This window comes from Poecilia mexicana, unplaced genomic scaffold (assembly GCF_051168715.1).
Source record: "Poecilia mexicana isolate PSO_F unplaced genomic scaffold, ASM5116871v1 scaffold_9, whole genome shotgun sequence".
NCBI classification, from domain to species: Eukaryota; Metazoa; Chordata; class Actinopteri; order Cyprinodontiformes; family Poeciliidae; genus Poecilia; species Poecilia mexicana.
Window position 1 is genome coordinate 23,638,530 of NW_028263378.1, and position 19,491 is coordinate 23,658,020.

Here is a 19,491-nt window from a genome sequence, read left to right on the forward strand (position 1 = left end):
CAGACCGGGAGGGATCCGTGTGGCAGGCCGCCCCTCTGCTGCTTCCCTCCCCGACCGTCAGTGTGACTCTGATGCAGGGAGGCTGCGAGGAAACGTGAGCGCCGTCGTCAGATGTGATACATGCAGCTTTTCCCCCCACAAACCTTTTAATGATTTGTGACCCGTTTGTGGACAGAGAAATTGTGAACTCACGCACCCATAACTTCTCACTTAATCTGTATTACTCTCATCACAACAGAGCAAGCCACTCTATCAGTAAATGCTAATCTCCTAATTAACAAGCTAATTAGGCAATTACAGCTTTGCAGAAGGATGCCTAAATGAAATATGACAACACAGTCACTTTCTACAGCACCTGTGGGTCTTTTCAGATGTCACAATGAGAAGCATGATGACAAAGTGTTGTCTCTGCTACTCGTAGGTGCTTATTCCTTCGCCTCGCTGTACTCGCTTTGCTAAAACACTTTCTCCTAATTTAGCCGGGAAAGAAACCAGAAAGTCAAATAAACTGTCTTTCAGGAATTTTTTGGGGGGGAATATTTGTTCCCACCAATAAAGGAAAACCGCTTGTAGAAGTGTTATGTAAACACGTTTTTGAGAGAACCAGTGCCCCCCTCACGCCCCTCCCTCGTCTCAGCAATGTCTTACTGTTAGGAGCTGTCACATAGGGAAATGGATTATGTTGACATATGGCTGAAAACAACGGTGAATAGGCCTGCTATGCAATGCAATGAAGAATCATGCACTGCAAGAGAGGAGAGGAGCCGGAGCTGTACCTTTGAGCCTTTCCTGACAGGTATGCACTGTGACTTGACAGCTCAGTATTTCCATGATAAATGCAGTAGTCCTGGGACTCCCATTCACTAAACTTAAAGACTGCGTTACTCCCCTCCTTCAAGGTCAAACGGATGAGTAGAGGAACGCAAAGTGGCAAGTCGCTTCGTAATGATTTATTTACATATTAAAAATTTGACTGAGAATCGGGTTAGATTCAATCTGAAATAAATAAAAGTGAATAAAAGTACATTTTGGAATATGTTTAAATGTATCTTGCTATTTTTCTGACTTTTGCTTTTGTTCTATCTTCTATCATTCTGCCTGTCAAGTTCTGCCTTTTTTTTTTTTTTTTAGCAAAATGAAATATTGAGATGCCTTCACTGCTTCTGTGAGATTTGAGTTTCTCTTTATGGTACATGGCTCCTGCCTGTACATCGCATCCTCATAACTGGATCTTCTCATTCATGTGAAGCACATCTGACTCATCCGCCTCTAGTTTGTGAAGTGCAGAGTGGAGCAGTAGGACGATGTCCTCCCCCTGCTGCTAAAGCAATCAAATGTCAAACTATTGTTTTAAGTAATGAGTCACTGTTCCATGGCTCCAAATTAAGTTTTTAGAGAAAGTCTTTCTGCCTTTATTGAAGATTTAGACTCGTCACTCGGCTGTTAGTCTTGACGATGAATCAAGACTATGAATCATTTTCTTTTCTTTGTTTTTGACCAGCACGAACAAACCATATCTCAGGAACTCACTGATACATTTCTACACATTCAAATCGTTAATATGGAGAATTAAGTGTTAATATAGAGAATTAAGTTATTCTATTTAAAGAATATAGTGCCTGATTTATTAAATGGGCGATATGAGTTTGTTGCACAGGACACAGGTGTGACAATAGATTCTCAAAAAAAATGTGAACAAATTAAATTATTTGTAATCTGTTCCTTCAGAGGTTTTCTGTTGTTTATTGGGATGTCCAGTCAGTTAATTACCATCCCTCATGTGCTAAAACATCGCTGTATACCATTGGATGCTAACGAAGCCAAAATTGTTTTTTGATCTGAGATTATTAAATGCCGTGTTGAATTTAAGGGATTGGAATTTAATTAACTTTTCTTCAAAATCTAAAAGAATAAAAAACAATATTTTCTGGTCAAACCTGAAATGAAATATTCAAGAGCTTTGTAAAACACAGTTTGAGATTTATGAAATCTCTACCCGATTAATGAGAAAACAAACTGAGCATTTTTTCTGCACTCTTCTTGCATCAAGCAAATCACACACTGACACAAGCGTGAAAACTGTGACGTACAGAGAGGTCAAACCTGTACTGGTTAAACATACTACTGCTAATTGGAGATTCTTTAAAATTCAGTTTTGGTTTGTGGAACACATAGTTCCACAAAACACATAACACATTCTTTAAAAAAGAAAAGAAGCAAAATCCTTGGGGACAGTACGAGGGGCCCCACCCAGTGTGGCAATCATGTAAGAACTGCCACTGGCAGAAAGTGCTAAAAGTTTTATTTTATAATCACGTTACTTGTTTCCTGCTGTCACGTCTCAAGATTTAGCAAAACACTAAGTGTGAGATCTCTGCATGAACTCGAGATGATCGTTATAAAGTAAATAAAATGAAACGCTGCCACAACCCATTTTTATTACTTTTTTGTGGCTTACTTTAACTCTGATGTTAATACAGACTGATTTGCATTTTTTATTTACTTTTTTGTTTTATAATCGAACTTACAGCTTTACAATATTATTAGGTGATATAAAATATTGCAATGCGATGGATACCCAGTAGCTCTAAATTTAACAACTACTTGAAACTATGGAAACGCATTATATTTTTGAAAACGCATTCGCATAGTCTGTTTACAATCTGCATATGCAAGACAAGAAAAATTACCAGGAATACTGAGAGACACGTTAAAATATCCGATCCTGAAACTGCTAAAGCTTCACCACACAGAGCCAGAGGTGGAATAATATGAGGCAAAAGAATCCTACACAACAAAATGAGTTATAAATCTTCTGGATTCTTTGTTTTAAGATATAACTGGTTAAAGCTGTAGACAGATATAGAGCCACAGAGTGTTCCATATGTCCACTTTTCTAATTTCTTTAAAAACCCCCCCCCCAAAAAAAACAACAACAAAAAAAAAAGAAAACTTATTGAGATAGAGATACAATGTGCTTTACAAACCAGTTCCATGAAGCACATGGAACACTTAGTTTTAGTGGAAATTAAACCTTTATTATATTTTGTATTTATTTTAGTGTCTTTTGAACAAATAATGTAATGAAAACAATGCCACAGTTATTTTTCAATTATGTTATTTTTATACAATTCACTAGTCTGGTCCAGTCTAATTCAACAAAATCTGGCAAAAAAAAAGAAAAAATCTGTAAAAAGTTAGGCTTTGAAGGGCCGTGCATAACACCAAGCTTCTCTTGGGGAGTGGGAAAGCTATTTCCACAAACTCTTGCTCAGGAAAACAAAAAGTAAAAACTAAAAACGCCAGCCTTATTGCCCAATAACTTTCTGTACAGCCAGATAATGCGTGAAAACTGCCTCAAACCGAAAGCAGCCCTCTTGCTTTTTTCCTTCTTCCTTTCCCCCGGAATATAGATGCATGCTGTAGGAGCGCGCTGTATATTTGTTGCCTCGCATCCAGCAGCTTAACAACTTGTCTGCTGCCATAGCAACTGCGGAGGAGCACCGAGCAGCGCCGCCTGCTTGTGCAATGGATGTCACTCGTGGCAACGACCAATCAGAAGTTCCCATCCTTCTGCACGAGCGGGCTCGAAGATGGAGGGATGGAGTGGGTGGGTTCTGGGCGTCATGCATCTGCCAGCAATAGGACGGACGGCTCGTCAGTCTTCGTCCTTCCGGGCCCGGATTGGCCCACGGAGCTTTACTTGCAATAATATAAACATGTCTGGCCGCTTCGCCTGGCTCGAACCGAGGCTCGCAAGGGGCTATGCAGTTCTTCATCAAACTGTGCAAAAACTCTCATTATGCATTTGCCCGCGGTGGTGCAGAGCTAAATCTCGATCATTGCTAGAGAATATGCACATAGCTGCGGCGTGCACGCGCGAGGAAAGAGGATACCCTGCCTGCAGCCGCTGCAAGAAAGAGAGAGGGGACTCAGCCGTGCTTTCATCATTATAATCACCATCCTAAGTGCTCGCTCTTAACATTTTGTTTTTCGCTGTTCGGGCGAGAAGTGACAAGAGTATAGACCCCTCCTCTGCAGGGCGGAGCGTGCATTTTCATTTCGGTATTTTGTATTTTTTTTTATTTATTTTTTTTTATTTTTTCCTCCTTCCTACCCCTGTACCCTGCTCTGACACGTCTGCACTGAGTGAGTGGCATTGGCACACTGTCAATCGCTCACTAGCGCTGCCATCAAACAACATAAAACACACACAGGCAGAGGGCTGGAGCTCATAAATTTCAGCAGGGCAAGATATTTTTTTGCGCATCGCCTTTTATACAGCGTTCTATTCTAATTAATTTCGTCTCGCCGTTGCTTTTTTCCTCCCCTTTCTTTTGCAACAACAACAAAAATCGCAACTTTTTCTACATTTCATATTTTTTTATATTAACCTTTGGACACCTTGTGCTACAGATTGTGATTTTTCTTTTTTAAATACAGGGAACATTATTCCACGTTTACCTGAGATTTAGCCTGAGATTTTTTTATTTTTATTTTTATTTTTTTACCACTATTATTTGTTTACACATTTCCACGTTGGATAATTTTCGCAAAGGAGGATTTGGACATTTTCAAGAGGACATGCGCCGGGGATTCTGGTGAAGAGACCACCAAGGACCGTTTCTTGTCTCCACTACCGGTGTTAAATCGCAGAGAGAGAGTGAGAGAGAGAGGGGGGGAAAAAGACTGATCGGTGCGAGGATTTGCAGCGGGGATATGATGGAGCGTCAATTTTGACGAAGAAGTTTTTTAGAAGAAGAAGAAAGATTTTTCTTTCTTTTTTTTTTTTTTTTCTTCCCTACGCAAAACACTGCCACGCGTTTTTTGGGCACTTTGGACCCGCGCGTAAAAAAAGAAAGCATCAAGAGGACTACTTTACACTAAAAATATATGTATATATACATACAAGATACATATACCTGCTGTAGTTGTTATTTAAGAAACACGCGTCTTTATTTCGCCGAACAAACACTGCGTTTGCATCCATCCTAGTCTCTACGGCATATGCTCTAGCCGATTTCGTATATGAGTTTTTCAATTTGTGTGGCTCAGTGCACAGACTCTTTAGCGGCTACTATGGACGATCAAGCCCGGATCATGCAGTCCATCGGCGGCGTCAGTCTGGCCGGCCACTCGGTGCAGGGAGGCATGCCGCTGCCGCCTCCGCACGGACACGACGGGACGGACGGGGACGGGAGGAAGCAGGACATCGGTGACATTCTGCATCAGATCATGACCATAACCGATCAGAGTCTGGACGAGGCGCAAGCAAAGTTGGTTGATTTATATGTTTTGTTAAGTTCGCCCTCCCAGCAAATCGCTGGACGCGTCTTTTTTGTTGAGAGATGTTGTTGGCCCTGATTACCTGAAGTCCCAGTGTGTTAACAATAGACCGGATTGGCTGTAAGAATAGTAATGCCCAACGGCTGAGCCTGGCGACGCGTTTAACACACGTGAAAGTTGTCACAATAGGGAGCAACGTAGTTTTTATTTAAACTACCTGTTTGAACCTGAGCGAGGTGGTGGTGTTGCAAAAAAAAAAAAAAGAAAAAAAAAAAAAAAAAAAAGTTGGTGCACACATGTCAGATTTCAGCCAAGACTGTTGTTAAAATTCAGCCCCATACAGATGCAACCACAAAAGCATCATTTAGAAAATAAGTCATTTTCATAATAGATGTTAAACTTCAGGTAACTTTAAAAAAATATATATTTATATATAAGTGTGTGAGGTGAAGTGCATAGAGGCTTAAACTTGTTCATGTCTAACATGTTTTTATCTGTGACCTTATTTGAGTGTTTTATTTTTTTCTTATACTGAAACAGGAAACATGGACTGAACTGTCACAGAATGAAACCAGCACTCTTCAGCGTTCTCTGTGAAATCAAAGAAAAGACAGGTAAGATTTTCCTGCTAAAGATAAAAAAAAAATATATATATATATATATTTTTTTAGGGAAAAAAATCAAAACAATAGAAGAATAGATCTGATGGCATTGTGCAGGTTAAGGTTGCAAGGGTTTTTGGAAGAGGAGAGAGAGAAAGGCAGGGTGGGGGGGTGGGGGTGTAGACCTCTGCCCGAATGAATCAATCACCTTTTTAAATTTGTCACTGTGTGCCATGTGGAAACAGTAAGTGTTGTCACTTTCCACTGAAGATGCTCTCGTTCCTGCAGGAACGTCTGCAGGAGCGTCTTGTCTTTTGAATTTGAGCAGAAAGCGTGCTTCCCTACCCCTGGCACAGAGCAGGACGGGGAAATCCCGCAGCATATGCTCTACACAGCTAAGATCACACAGAAATTCATGCTTTATAACATGAAAACAATCCCACACTTTCAAACAGACTACAGTCTGTGTGTCTATAATTAGAGTGCTACTCTGTGGAGTCTCACTGATTTGGAGAAAACAGAAACAAGAAAAAAACAAAACAAAAAACAAAACAAGAAATAGACATGTTATTTTTGCTGATATGATTTGCAGAAAATATCTTAGAATTTGTGTGAATAATTCACATATTTTCGCAGCAAAGAATTTGAAACTTTCTCCGCACCTGCGAGATGACACACATAATCGAGCTGAGAACTGAATTTTAGATCCTAAGATCAAAACTTTTCAAAACATTAGAGCCTGCAGGACAGAGCTCTTTCTATGATGTCTTTATTTGAATAAAAATAGAGTGAATTAGATAAACTCCTCTTGTTCAGATTGCAAATGAAGTGATCTAAGATGCCTTTCTTTTTAAGGACCAGGGTAAAAAAAAAAAAAAAAAAGAAAAAAAAAAGAAACTTTTTATTTAAACACCTAAATCTTAAGGTTAAAAACAAAAAAAAAAAAACGTGCAGGTGGTTTGCGGTGTGTTTCTGGCGGTGAAATAATTAGAAAAAAAGAGAAAAAAGTCTAATGAGGAAACCTCCGTGCCAGATTTGTGACCTTTGTGCGCTTTATGAGGAAATTAGCTTTTAGGAGATCATAAAACTTTATGAACTTCCTCAACACAGGTGGCGTCCACAGGGACCGGCTCGGGCTCCTTGGTCTTGTGAAGGCTCTGTGGCTGTGCTGTCGCTGAATTTAGAGAATTTAAATGTAGACAAATAAGACTAACGTACGTAAACGACACCGGTGGTGGATCTGATGCAGTGCTCAGCAGCACAAGAGCGTATCTCGTATGTGGATGGCACAGAAATAGATTAGTGGATTTATTTCTGAAATCACGCTCCGCTTCCCTCCCTGAATTTACAACTCCGACATTAAATGTTTTAAAAAACATTTTTTCTTAACAGAATGGAAAAAATAATTTAAGACGAAACAATGAAAGTTTTACGTGCACGCCGTTAGCGTGGCTGTGTGAGATTCAGAATAAGTGTGTGTGAAAGAGGTGAGATATTAGAGAGCAAGTTTTCTGTGCGCTTGAGTTTCACGTGTGCATGCAGTGTGTGTGTGTGTGTGTGTGTGTGTGTGTGTGTGTGTGTGTGTGTGTGTGGTTAACCTGTGCTGTGGAGTCCCAGTCTGTCCCTCTCTGAGTCTGACAGAGCTCAGCTGGTCTGCTGGCCTTGTTGACCGGTCCGCTCCTCCAGCACACGCAGCGAGCCTTTCATTCGCTGGTGTCTCCTTCACACTTTACACTATCTGTTCAGATGACAACACGCTGCCGCTGCTTTTCAGCCATGGGGACCCGGTGCTTTCCTGAGCAACACTTTTTTTTTTTTATATAACAACTCTTTGCTGTAATCGCTGTGATCAGAACTTATTGTCATGTCACGTCAAATTGCTTTTTTTTTTTTTTTTTTAAAGTGGAGTGAGACATTTGAGCACTTGTCAGGGTGTTTGGAACTTTATGGCGCTCCTCTAACTGTTTTTGTAGAGCCGCAGCATTTTTCCTGCATAGCTAATGCCCCTAGAAGTATTAATTCACTTTGATATGCTAATTAGAGAGCATTATGCAAGAAATGAGATTAAGTGGCAGCATGAAGTCATTTGCCTGTCACTAAATTGAGTGTTTTTAGCAAGAGCCCACCCCAACCTCTTTTTTTTCCCTCTTCTTCTTCTTTTTCTTCTTAGTTTTGCATTTAGATAAGCTAAAAAGTGAAATTCGGCTCACATGTGTCGTTCTTTGTCCCTCGGTTGGCCAGGGGGTTTTCTTTTTGGTTCCAACTATCAAACCTGAAAGCAAAATTCTGCCATGCTTCAGGACAATAGGTAACATTCAAGCTGCGCGAGGTGACAATGGGCGCATTTGTGTGCGATTCAGATGAGTTTTGCAGTTATTCCCCTGAGCTGGGTTTGTATTATCCCACTGGTCTCCCCTCCTCATGCTTGGGAGAAGGAGCTCCCAGCAGCAGGGGCAGAGGCAGCAGCAGCAGCGGTGGGAGCGGCAAGAATAACAAAGGTGAAAGATTACCTCCATATGGTATTTCTGAGCAGGAAAAGAGAGGTTCTGTAGCAAGACTTCTCTTTGATGTGAGGTTTAATCAATAGAAAGAGATTACAGAAAACTATTACAGGCTAAATCACAGCGCGCTGCAGAGGGGCTTACCCCTCTCCACGGCTCTCTCTGAGCGGCGAGGCGCTTCTTCTTCGTCCTGGTTGCGTATTGACTTGTTGTTTTCCTGACCTTTGACTCGTCAGGTTCGGAAAATGGGGGGGGGGAGGACGGGGAGGTGGTCTAAAGAGGTAACCGAGAGAGGGAGAGAATGTGGCAGATTCAGGCTGATAAATGCTGTGATCCGGTGTGTGAAGCTGTGGATTATGGGGCGAGCCTGCGCTCGGAGGCCAAGGGAACGTCGCCTGGATGTGTCCGACTTGGATTCTGGGAAAGAAAAACAAAAAGAAGGAAGAAAAAATAAAAAGCAAGGAGGTCTTTTGGGTGTGTTTAGGAATATGTCTGTGTTACATGTTCTGCTGAGTTCTGAAAGAAAGTATTGTCTGGAAAAAAAAAAACATTCAATATAGAGATACAGAGAACTTGCCAGGAGTAAAAGAAAAAAAAAGGGAGTTAGGACTGAGCATGTCAGAGTAAGAGAAAGAAAAAAAGATTTTGGTGTTTCCTGAACCAGATGTGATCTGCCGTGCATTTAATTTAATAAACTCAGTAATGCAACAGGGGTGGCGTTGGGGGCGGGGGGAGATGTGTGATTTAATACTCTTTTAAAGCAAGTTTCCCCAAACACTGTACAGCAACCAGACCCACCATGCTGCTTAGCATAAGTCACAAACAGAAGTTGAAGAGAGAAAAAATATTTTATTACTCCTAGACAAAGATAATGAGCCTTCTTCCTACAAAAAAATGTAAATTTAAAACATAATATTTTTATAAATGTATATAAATATATATGTAGCTATATAGAAATAAATATTGAAAATTTTTTCTGTAATTTTAGTTTATTTTTGTACATTTAGTTCATTGTATTTCAGTCCCTTTTCTTCACGCAGAAAAAAAAACCAGAAAGGCCTCGTAAATGCATGACAGAGAACAGAAAGCTATTCAGCAGCTGAGACAATTGACTTTGGCTGCTTTTTTGTCTCGTGGAGCCCCAGTGATGCGGCTGTACTCACTAGATAGCGGTTGTGCCGAATGGGTCGTGCACAGCTGGGTTCCTGGCTGGCTCAATGGCAGGGCCACTGCTTCCTCCTCTAAAGCACAAGGGGGACGGAGGAAGATGTGGCTATTATCTAAGTAGCTTCCAAATACCCTCCATTTCCCCATCAGGCGGGATGAAAAGAAGGAGAGCAAGACAAAGAGGACAGGGAGAGAAAGAGAGGGAGTAAAAAAAAAAAAAAAAAAAAAAACAAGAGCATGCATATCAGTTTCATTTGGAAGGGTAAATGCTTTTGTGCTGTGGGGAGAGATGTTTCTGCAGCGGCGCTGCCTCGTGTAGCTGTGCACATGGCCTCTCAAATCTGTTTTTTATGTACAATGATCCGGCGCTGTCCCTCCATCTGCACACTCGAGCACACGTCTTCTCTCCCCCCCCTCCGCCCCCCGCTCCACCCATCCACCCCCCCATCCACCCCGTCTCTTCCCACTCAATCGCTCCAAGCGTTTTCTGCAGGGCTCCTGTGCGATCAACAGCTCATAATTGTTTTTTGCACATACGTTATGCAAATGAGCCTTTATGGCAACTGGCATAACAATTAGCATCCTCCAACAATATTTTACTAGGTTAATTGCGAAATTTCTAAATTGTACATCTGAGTTGTTAATTAGGCATGACAGAGGTGGTGAAATAGTTATCTTCAGGCGGTGGCAGCCAGCAGAGGCTGCTTTGGATGCAAAAAGGAAGGATTGATTGAAATTAGTTTTCAGCAGTGGGAGAGGGCCTGTCGGCGAGTCGGCGGCCCCTCTTGCCTGTTTACGTGAAAAAAATAAAAAATAAAAAAATAAAAACCCCCAAAAACTCCCAAAACTGGAGCAGACAGGGAGAAGGTGGAGCAAATTTAGGACTTCATTCGAAAAGCGTTTGCCCGGTCGTGTCGATTGCAAGTAGTGTTTTTTTGTAAACAGAGTAAAACCGACAGGAGTGATAGAGCTTGTCATATTGATGCAAGTTTGCAAAGACTCTACTTTCATACATCGCTGGAGTTGGATTGTTGTCAAAACTGTACAAAAAAAATGAAAAAAAAAAATATTTTTGACCTGCCATACATGCTGGAGCTGAAATTTCCACAAGCCCCCTTCTGCAGCTGTCACTGATTTTCCTGACGAGATTTAACCTTTGGAAATACTGCAATTTGCGCTTCCTTGTTTACTTAATTATTGACAGAATGATAGAGAAAGAGATGTCAACATGTTTTATCTGCAGCAATCATTTGCGAAAATAAACCAAGATTGAACAAACTTCAGAATAATTAAATGCATAACTTCTGTTTTTTTTCCCCAGCTCTAATTTAGCTGAACAGAATTTATTTTTGCAACAACAACAACAACAACAAAAAAAGATAATATCTGGAGACTGTAGTCCCAGTGTCTGATGCTGTTTGTGTCTGTGTCACTTACAGAGCCTATGTGATGCCATGAAGCTGGTTATACGTGTAAACAGGGTTAGAGTGAAAAGGCTGGTGCAAACCAAGTCCTCCCTCAGTAATGACTGCTATTTGTAGGTCTCTATTTCATTAGTTCTAGTGTTTCAGGGTAGAGCTTTCCCTCGTGGGACGATGGGAGTCTATGAAGTTCATTTACTCTGTACACATTACATGTGGACAACTCAAAGTCTTATCAGTGGCAAGTTCAGCAACGCTGATAAAAACCAGACGTTTGCTCATATTCCTGCTTTTCTACACATAATCTTGATTACATTATGTCATTTGTGGTAGAAAATATGTTTTTCTTTTCTTTTGAGTTTGTGTCTGAGTGATTTTTTTTTTTACACTGATAAAATAAGCTGGTAGAAGTAACCAGTTAAATTAGTGTGGCAATTTGCATACAGTTTATCTGGGCAGATTTGTATCATATTTCTCAATAGATGTTATGTAAGTTTAAGAGCTAAAAGACACTTTGAGTTGAGTTTAAATAAACCTACTCAACAAAATTGACTCTGTTTATTATCTACAGTAGAGAAATAAGCCTTTTAAATTTGTGTATATTTTACGTACATTTTGGATAACTACTCTTGTTAAATACTTAAGATAAAGTAAGCTCAGCTTGAGAGTAAGTTCGACTTTTAGCATTGACTCTGTTGCTAAACTAATTAAGGGAAAAATGTTAATGAAATAGTAATAAATATTTTCAAACTGTTCTATCAATGTGGAATGTAAACACTTCCCCTTATAAGCTCAGTTATGATCATTAGTTGTCATAAACTGCTTCGGGGTTAAGAGGCTCAACTGGCTAGCAGGTTTAGCATTAGCGCTGTTGCTAAACTAGTTAGAGCTGCATACAAACGTAAATAATTGCTGAAACTCATACAGGTTCTTGTAGTTACAGGCTTGTAGTTACAACTGATTTTTTTCCCCCAAAAAATAAAGTAGGTATTGTTATTAGACTTTAAGCTTCATTAAACTAATTTGCTTAATTAAAATGTAAATATATTTATTAGCTAATATCTAATAACCTCCATAGTTCCTTTTTACAGTGTGGACATGTTTTCCCAATATTTGGGGAAGTTTTGCAGCTTGGATATATTTTGACAAATATGTCTTAAATCTCACTTTCAACTCTTTGTCAGTGTTGTACTTGGAAGCCTGTTGCCTGAAATTGCTCTTTTCTCTTTCATACGATTATTTTCCTGGAGAGTTGTCTTTTCTTCTTCTGCAAGCTTTAAATTTGAGCTCCTCTCTCGCCATTGTTCCAGATGCCATTGTTCTGCTTTTCGTACATTACAATGATATATCGGTGCCAGAAATGGGAAAAAGACTGCAATGCAATGAAATTTTAATCAGCGTCTTCTGCTGCTTTAATAAGGCAAATAATTCTTATTGGCTGCCGTGTTAAGATTTCTAATATTTAATTCATAGCAAACCTTGCATTATTCTGCTGTAGCCTTAAGACAAGCTCCACTGTGGTGCTTTCTAAAAGGCAATGCAGAAAGAAAGAGGGGATCTTAGAGCTTGTGCACTGCCAGAAAAGATGTCTTGATTTTGTTTGCGCATTCAAATATATTTATAGAATTATAAACCAGCCGTATAATAGTTTCATTGCAGCCCATGAGGTGGAGTCAGGTCTGCTACCGCCGGTGTTAAATGGACAAACTCTTAAACGCCTCTATAATTTTGTTTGGGAGTTTTACTCAAATAAAAGCCATTCGCTGAGCTGGCTATCGTTTTTGTTTTCTTAAGTCCCTTGAAGTTCATTTTTGTTTCTGAAGTAATGGAAAGATGGCGAGGGGCCAGCAGTTACGTGCTGGCTCATGTTACAGCAAAACGGTGGGTCCCTATTTTTTTTTTTTTTTTTTTCGGCTCTCGGTGAAACGGCTTAATTGGTGTCAGAGCCCCAGGGATAAAGGCCTCTCGCTCTGAAACGCCGCCACACAGGCCCCTGTCTTCCCTCAGTCCAAGAGGAACGGCCCAACGTCTGCTGCTGAATGAGGACTGAGCCGTGGCATAACAATACCAAATGATGTTTGGGATGACAGAAATTAATATGCACTTGCTCCCAGAAAGCCGTGATTAATGACGGCGAGCGGGGGAATGCTGTCCCTCCTTTTACTCCTCTTGATGGGGACTGAAAAACCTTAAAAAAAAAAAAAAGAAGGGAAAAAAGAAAAAGCCTGGTTTCTCCTCTCTTTAGGAAGTGGAGGTCATCCAGCGTACGTTGCTGCTGTTCCTCTTTTGTTTTCTCCTCAAGAAGACTACGAGGAAGAGGTGACAGACTGTAATGAATTTTAGAATGAATAACTAACATAGCTGGCCAAGGTTTTTGTCCTGCTGTATCAACAATTGTAGGACGTTTCTCCAAATACCTCACCGAAGCTGATTTGATATGATACAACTACGTGCAAATATAGCCTGATAATTCTCCTTCATGTGGCTTGTTTTACCAAAAAAAAAAAAAAAAAAAAAAAAAAAGATTCAATATCATTCCCTTCCTCCTTCCTTGTTTGAAATTTAATACATACCCATTGATCTGGAGCCAAATGTGTGGACAAAATGGTGGTATGCTGTTGCCATGATAATGATCAGTATCTGTTGTGTCCTAGGAGGAGACACATGAATATTTAATTGTGTCTGCTAGAGAGATCCCCAGACCCTTCTGTTCATTTCTTACTTTCTCTAATGCGTTTCCACCCTCCCAGGTACTTCCTCTCTAAGTAATGGAGAATTAAAGCGCGCATTAAAACGACATAAATTGCGACGTAAGGGATTTCTGAGGACATTCGTCTCGGCGCGATGTGCTCGAAAAATTCAAATGGCAAGTTTTGACAACGGACATTCTGCTGACGCCGTGCATTTGCCTCACATCGGCTCCTTCAAATAAGCATTTCCTCTGTCAGGGTGATTGATATGTATTCAGCATGCACTTTTTACGTGGCGGTTTGCTCTGGGAGATGATGTGGGTGCAAGGATACGAGTTTTAAACAGTGAATGAGCTCCCCTCATATTGATCTATTTGTGTTGCCGGAGTGGCAGGTGCTATACGAACACTGTGTCAGCTTTGATTGTTTGTGTCAGTGATCCGAGCCGACACTGAGCTCTCTTACTGTTCGTCGCCATGCTGGCTTCCTGTTGATGAATGGCAGCATGCTGCTCACATCCTAAAAAAAAAAAGAAAAAAATCATGTCAGTGTCAAAATTCACACTGGATTTTAGAGATTAGTCATCATTTGTGTAGACTTAGTTTTTTTTTCCATCTTTTTTTTTTTCATTTGTTTTTATTCACCAATCAGGCTTTTGACTGGACAATATCAAGTTACATTTTTGTAAAGTCTGACCTGCCTTTTAAGATTTCAACCAATTAAGATTTTTCTTTCAAAGGATCATAACATCCCAAAAAAAATGCATTGAATTGAATCGAATTGATTATGTGTACATAATCTGATTATTAATCAAAAGAATCCAATCAATCCAGATAAATGTGGACAATTCTGATTGGTACATCTCTAGTAACTGTGAGGTGACTGAAATCTTTATTAGGATTACAGCATGGTGTAATTAAGCTTTGACAGTATTTTTAAATATTATGTTACAGCTTTCAGTGTAAAGTTTTAAGTAGGCTGTTGAAAGTGACAGAGTGAAAATGTTTTTTCTCCAGCTCTATAGAGCATAGAGTAAGGCAATGTCCCCCCCATCCCCACTTGTTGCTGGACACTGCCACTCAGCTGGCTGAAAGCAGGCAATGGCAGTAACACTTAGAAGAAGGCTAAATTCTCCTAATTGGAAATATTTCATATGGCAAAAAATCCTGACAAAAACCCATTGTCAACGCTACATCCATCCCTCTTCATAAGCTAACACAGTTTTCAAACTTTAGCTATGAGCAGCATTTTTATCAAACAGCCAAATCTTTCCAACCAGACATTCATAGTATTTAAATAGTGATCATCCGTTTGTTACTTGTTTTACTCTATAAAGAGCAGAACAGTAAAAAGTCAAGTTTTTTGCATAGTAAAGCACTCGTAAACTACATTTGTGTTCAAGTCTGTGCAACCAAGAAGCAACAGCTAAATATTATTATAACTATAAAAATACTATGCCATATTTTAGCAGCAGTAGGGAATTACTTCTGCCTTTTTTACAATAAAGGCATTTAGATGTCATACATTTTTTATTACATGGTACTGTGACAGTATGACACAGAAACTTTATCATAATCTCATACACTTTCTTCTGATGTTTTTGGTTTCTTAACATAATTATGTGAAAGCTTTTATCATGAATGGTAGCTCATTATTGAGGGACAGGAGGTGTGGTCCCTCTCCTTCTTTAGACATTCAAATTTCAGTCCTAACCTGTGTTTGTGTGTGAGTACACATGCGTGCACGTGTGTGTGTGTGTGTGCTGGCAGGCTCGCTCGGGTACGGCGTTGAAGGTGAGCCCCAGTAAGTATGCAGAGCACGGCGGGCTTCGCACGGGTGCTGAAGGAGAGCATGGAGTGGCAGAGTTAATTTATTTAATGACTGAGCGTCTTATATCTTCCCCAGCCCTGATTAGAATCCATGCTTGATGAAGGAAGCGATAGAGGAGGGGGTGCACTGCCCCCTGGGCCTCAGCACGTACATTCATGATTTTCTTCCTCCAGCGACTGCTTTCCCGACGCTCTGTCAACCAGCTTTTGGAATAGCAGAAAAATTATACCAAAAATGTAAAAACTCCATTACTTTTTTATCATGGCGCTCTTTGAAAATGGCCGTACGTGAGCATCGTGTTGCTGCGCTTTGACAGCAAAAAACACAGCTCAGAGCTGATTAAATATGTGCATTTGCGTGTGAGTGCGTGCGCGCGCGCGTGTGTTTGTGTGCTTCTTGATAAAGACGAAGCACCGTGGAGCTGTATGAACGTGGGAAAGCCAAACAGAGTGTGTCACTTTGGCAGCGCGGGCTGTCAGCATTGAGGAGCTGCAGTTGTAAAAACCATGACCTTCCTCTTTGCCAGCATGTCTCTCGCTGAGCCAAAGCGCTGCCCCGTAGATTTGGGCTGGCTGTGGGAGGGAACACAAACAGAGAGGAAAAGACAGACAGTGGAGAAAAAAAAATAGAAATACTTAGAGCCATAATTGTAAAGAAGGGCTGGGAGGGGTGATTTGCTGGTTGGAGTAATGAAATACTTCTTGGAGCTATCATGACTGTGAAGCTGAGAGGAAGCAGGAGGACTAAGGAAGAGGGGAAAAAATACTCCCCGGCTTCTAACATTTCCATGAGCCATCATCAGTAATGCCGCAGCAACCCCACAAACCAGAAATTATTTCTTCAGGCGTCGCTGTCAAGTGTTATTCAAATAACACCAGCCTCACATTTGAATAACAGCCGACATTTTGAATTAATTAATCAGACAAGATAGTCTGGGCCTTTTCTCATTAGTCTACAGGTCAGGCTGGGGAAGATATATGCGCTGGTGATGATATACTTGTCTTTAATAGTGATTTATGGAGATTTGGGATTGTACTCAATTTGTCAAAGGGCTCGGTTGTGGAAAAATAGACGAGTGTATATTTCATTACTTTATCTTTGATGCGTTCCACGATGTTAAAAGATACAGTCCTGCTGTTTAGATGCGCACAGAGCTCTTTTACATTCACCCTTCCTGACTGAAGACACACACACACACACACACACACACACACACACACACACGCACACGCACACCCCCACACACACACGCACACACACACACACACACACACACACATTTAATCTCTTCTCATACTGTACAGCTCTCCCATTTTACTTTTCCTATGCAATTAAGCGAGGGCTGTAAATTATAACTGCGCCGTACTTTAATTATCGCAGTGTAAAAATAGAGTTCCTGTCTTTGAGAGGATTTCATTAACTTCCTCAATATTCCATGGCATATCAGAGAATCACAAGACTGCAGGAGGGTTTGTGCTTGTCATGCTCCCAAAACAATAATATATATATTTTTTTATTGCAATATACAACAAACACAAGTGGGATAACTTAAAGATGCACTGGTCTGTCGTCCGGTGATCAGACTCATCTGATTTTCTCTTGATCGGCTCAGTTGAGTCAAACAATTTAAAAATATTGATTTTTTTCCCCCCGTATTCATTAAATGCATCAAAATAATAAATTGCTGTCAACTTTGATCTATTAATGGGTCGAACAAAAACATCTACTTTGATGTTCCTTTTCTCAGATTATTATAAATTAAATTAAGATTAGTGACATGTTAATCTGTGTTAGAAGCTACCACCTTTTCCACATTTTATTTTATTCTTTATCATCCCATAATAATAATAATAATAATAATAATAATAATAATAAAACTGAAATTTGTATCAGCCAGAAAAAAACAAACAAAAAAAAACAACAAAAAAAAAAACAGATTGGTTCGTCACTAATAATCCACCCCAAAAATAAATCCTTAGTTCAAAACTACGACTTCTATACAAAGAGCCACACTGTGTGTATTTTCTTTTATATTTTATAAAAGAAACAACAGCAAAGCAAAGAAAAAAAAATTGGAGTAGGTCAAAACCTTCAAAGAAAAAAAAAGGAAAAGTGTGGTCGGTGCATCTCTGGCTGATTTGCCAATATATACACTAAATATTTTCATGGCTGCATTTCTGGATCCACCTCAGTGCTGCCTGTTTACCAGCTGGTGTGACATTTTATTTTGGGTTCATATACGTCAGTGTGTGTGTGGTTATGGAGGTGTAAATTAATTTTTTTTAAAGGATATCCAGTGTTAATAATATAGTGTCACCTGTTTTATGAGGTGTTAGATATAAATAACTGGTTAGTCTACAACTGATTTTTTTTTTCTTTTTACATACTCTGGTTTTAATTATAGGGCAGAAATAGTACAGTATGCATCTGGGATTTTATGCTAGACTCTCTCTGTGTGTGTGCTAGCACATGTGTATGCGTGTGTCTCTGCGTGTGTGCGTGTGTGTGTGTGTGTGTGTGTGTGTGTGTGTGTGTGTGTGTGTGTGTGTGTGTGAGTGTGTTAGAGAGTGTCAGGAAGCTCTGAGCTGTTGCCATTCCGGTGAGCAGCCCACACAAAATGCACCAACACCAGTGTGACAAAACATTCAAATAAATTGCTGTCAGGCTGCCGAAACACCAAGTGCAGCGATTTTTATCTGACATGTGGAAGACCCAGACATGCAGTCCTGACAAGTAACGCCGGAGCACCTGTGAGAGACGAGCGATAAAAATCAGAATGCGCCTGATCCTCGGCATAACAATACCTATCATTACTTGATATTATTTCTTGTCTTTAAGAGAGAGCTCAAGATGGGGAGATAGGAAAGATTCGCTGGCTGCTCTAAAGTGAGACTATAGCAAAAAATGATCTATGGGTGTGCATCAAAGTGAAAATGCTTTTTAAATTTAATGTGGACTTGTTTGCGTGAGTGCATCATCTGGAGAAAACTTTAATTTCTGTAAATTATTTAAAATGCATTCATGCATTTTTTTTGTAAATATAACTGGAATTTGGAGTTTTACATGATCCAAATATGTTCTTTGACATTTTTTTGTGCTGAACCCCCCCCCCAAAAAAACAAACATGCTGTTGGGCTTTTGTATCACTATGCCTATCAGCACACAGACACAAACATGCACCGAGAGTGGATGTTTGTGCAACTCTGTAATTCTGAAATCCAATTGAGAAATACTAAAAATAAAAGAAGTAGAAGAAGAAGAGGAAGAAAAAAGAAAACTAGGAGACAAAGAACTGACAGAGGAATGTGCCATCCATTCTCTGCTGTATTGTTATTTTCTCCCTTATAGGTTACTAATGAGGAATCGGCCCTCATTATGATTTTAAGGATGAGAGAGGAAAGCTTTTAATTAATGATATGTAAATGGTTCTGAATTGATTATGTTAGAATATCAAGAGAGATGGGTAGAAGCTGTGGTGTAATATATTTTAATTAAGAATTAATTAAAAATGATGGCAATTTTATAGAGGCTCATGCAAAATAGAAGAATTTATTCTCTGTCACAAGTAAATCAGCCCTTGATTAAATAAACAGACACACACTGTATTCATGGAGGAGATATACGTATCCAGTATATATATATATATATATATATATATATATATATATATATATATATATATATATATATATATGAGTATTAGTTTATTCATTGTGGACCACAAGCCACGTTTTTCTGGAGTTCATTTTAATTTATCTCATTCTTAATTCATGAGATCCTCCTGGTTTGTGTTAGGAGGATCAATAAAGCTGTGTTTCCTTTTTGCATTCAGTGTCTACAATTAGATTTGCAACAAGGAATGCAATTATGAGCAAGACATGAATGCGAGTTTTTATCTCTTGTGGCAAGTGTATGTACACCCCCTAAAGACACCAGTCTGTATACGAGGTAAAAAAAAAAAAAAAAAAAAAAAGATTTGTGTGAAAAAGATGAG

At 39.6% G+C, this 19,491-nt stretch overlaps 1 protein-coding gene across 5 annotated transcripts in view; it reads left to right on the forward strand.

The window, feature by feature from the left end:
- Nucleotides 1-2,262: 2,262 nt before the first annotated feature.
- Nucleotides 2,263-19,491, forward strand: part of pbx3b (pre-B-cell leukemia homeobox 3b) — a 78,932-nt gene continuing 61,703 nt past the window's right edge. For all 5 annotated transcript variants that reach the window (XM_015006961.2, XM_015006966.2, XM_088009026.1 and 2 more), the window contains exons 1-2: nt 2,263-5,276; nt 5,827-5,900. In XM_015006961.2, the coding sequence (XP_014862447.1) occupies nt 5,029-5,276; nt 5,827-5,900 (322 nt within the window). In that variant the 5' untranslated portion in view covers nt 2,263-5,028. The remainder of the gene's footprint in view (nt 5,277-5,826; nt 5,901-19,491) is intronic.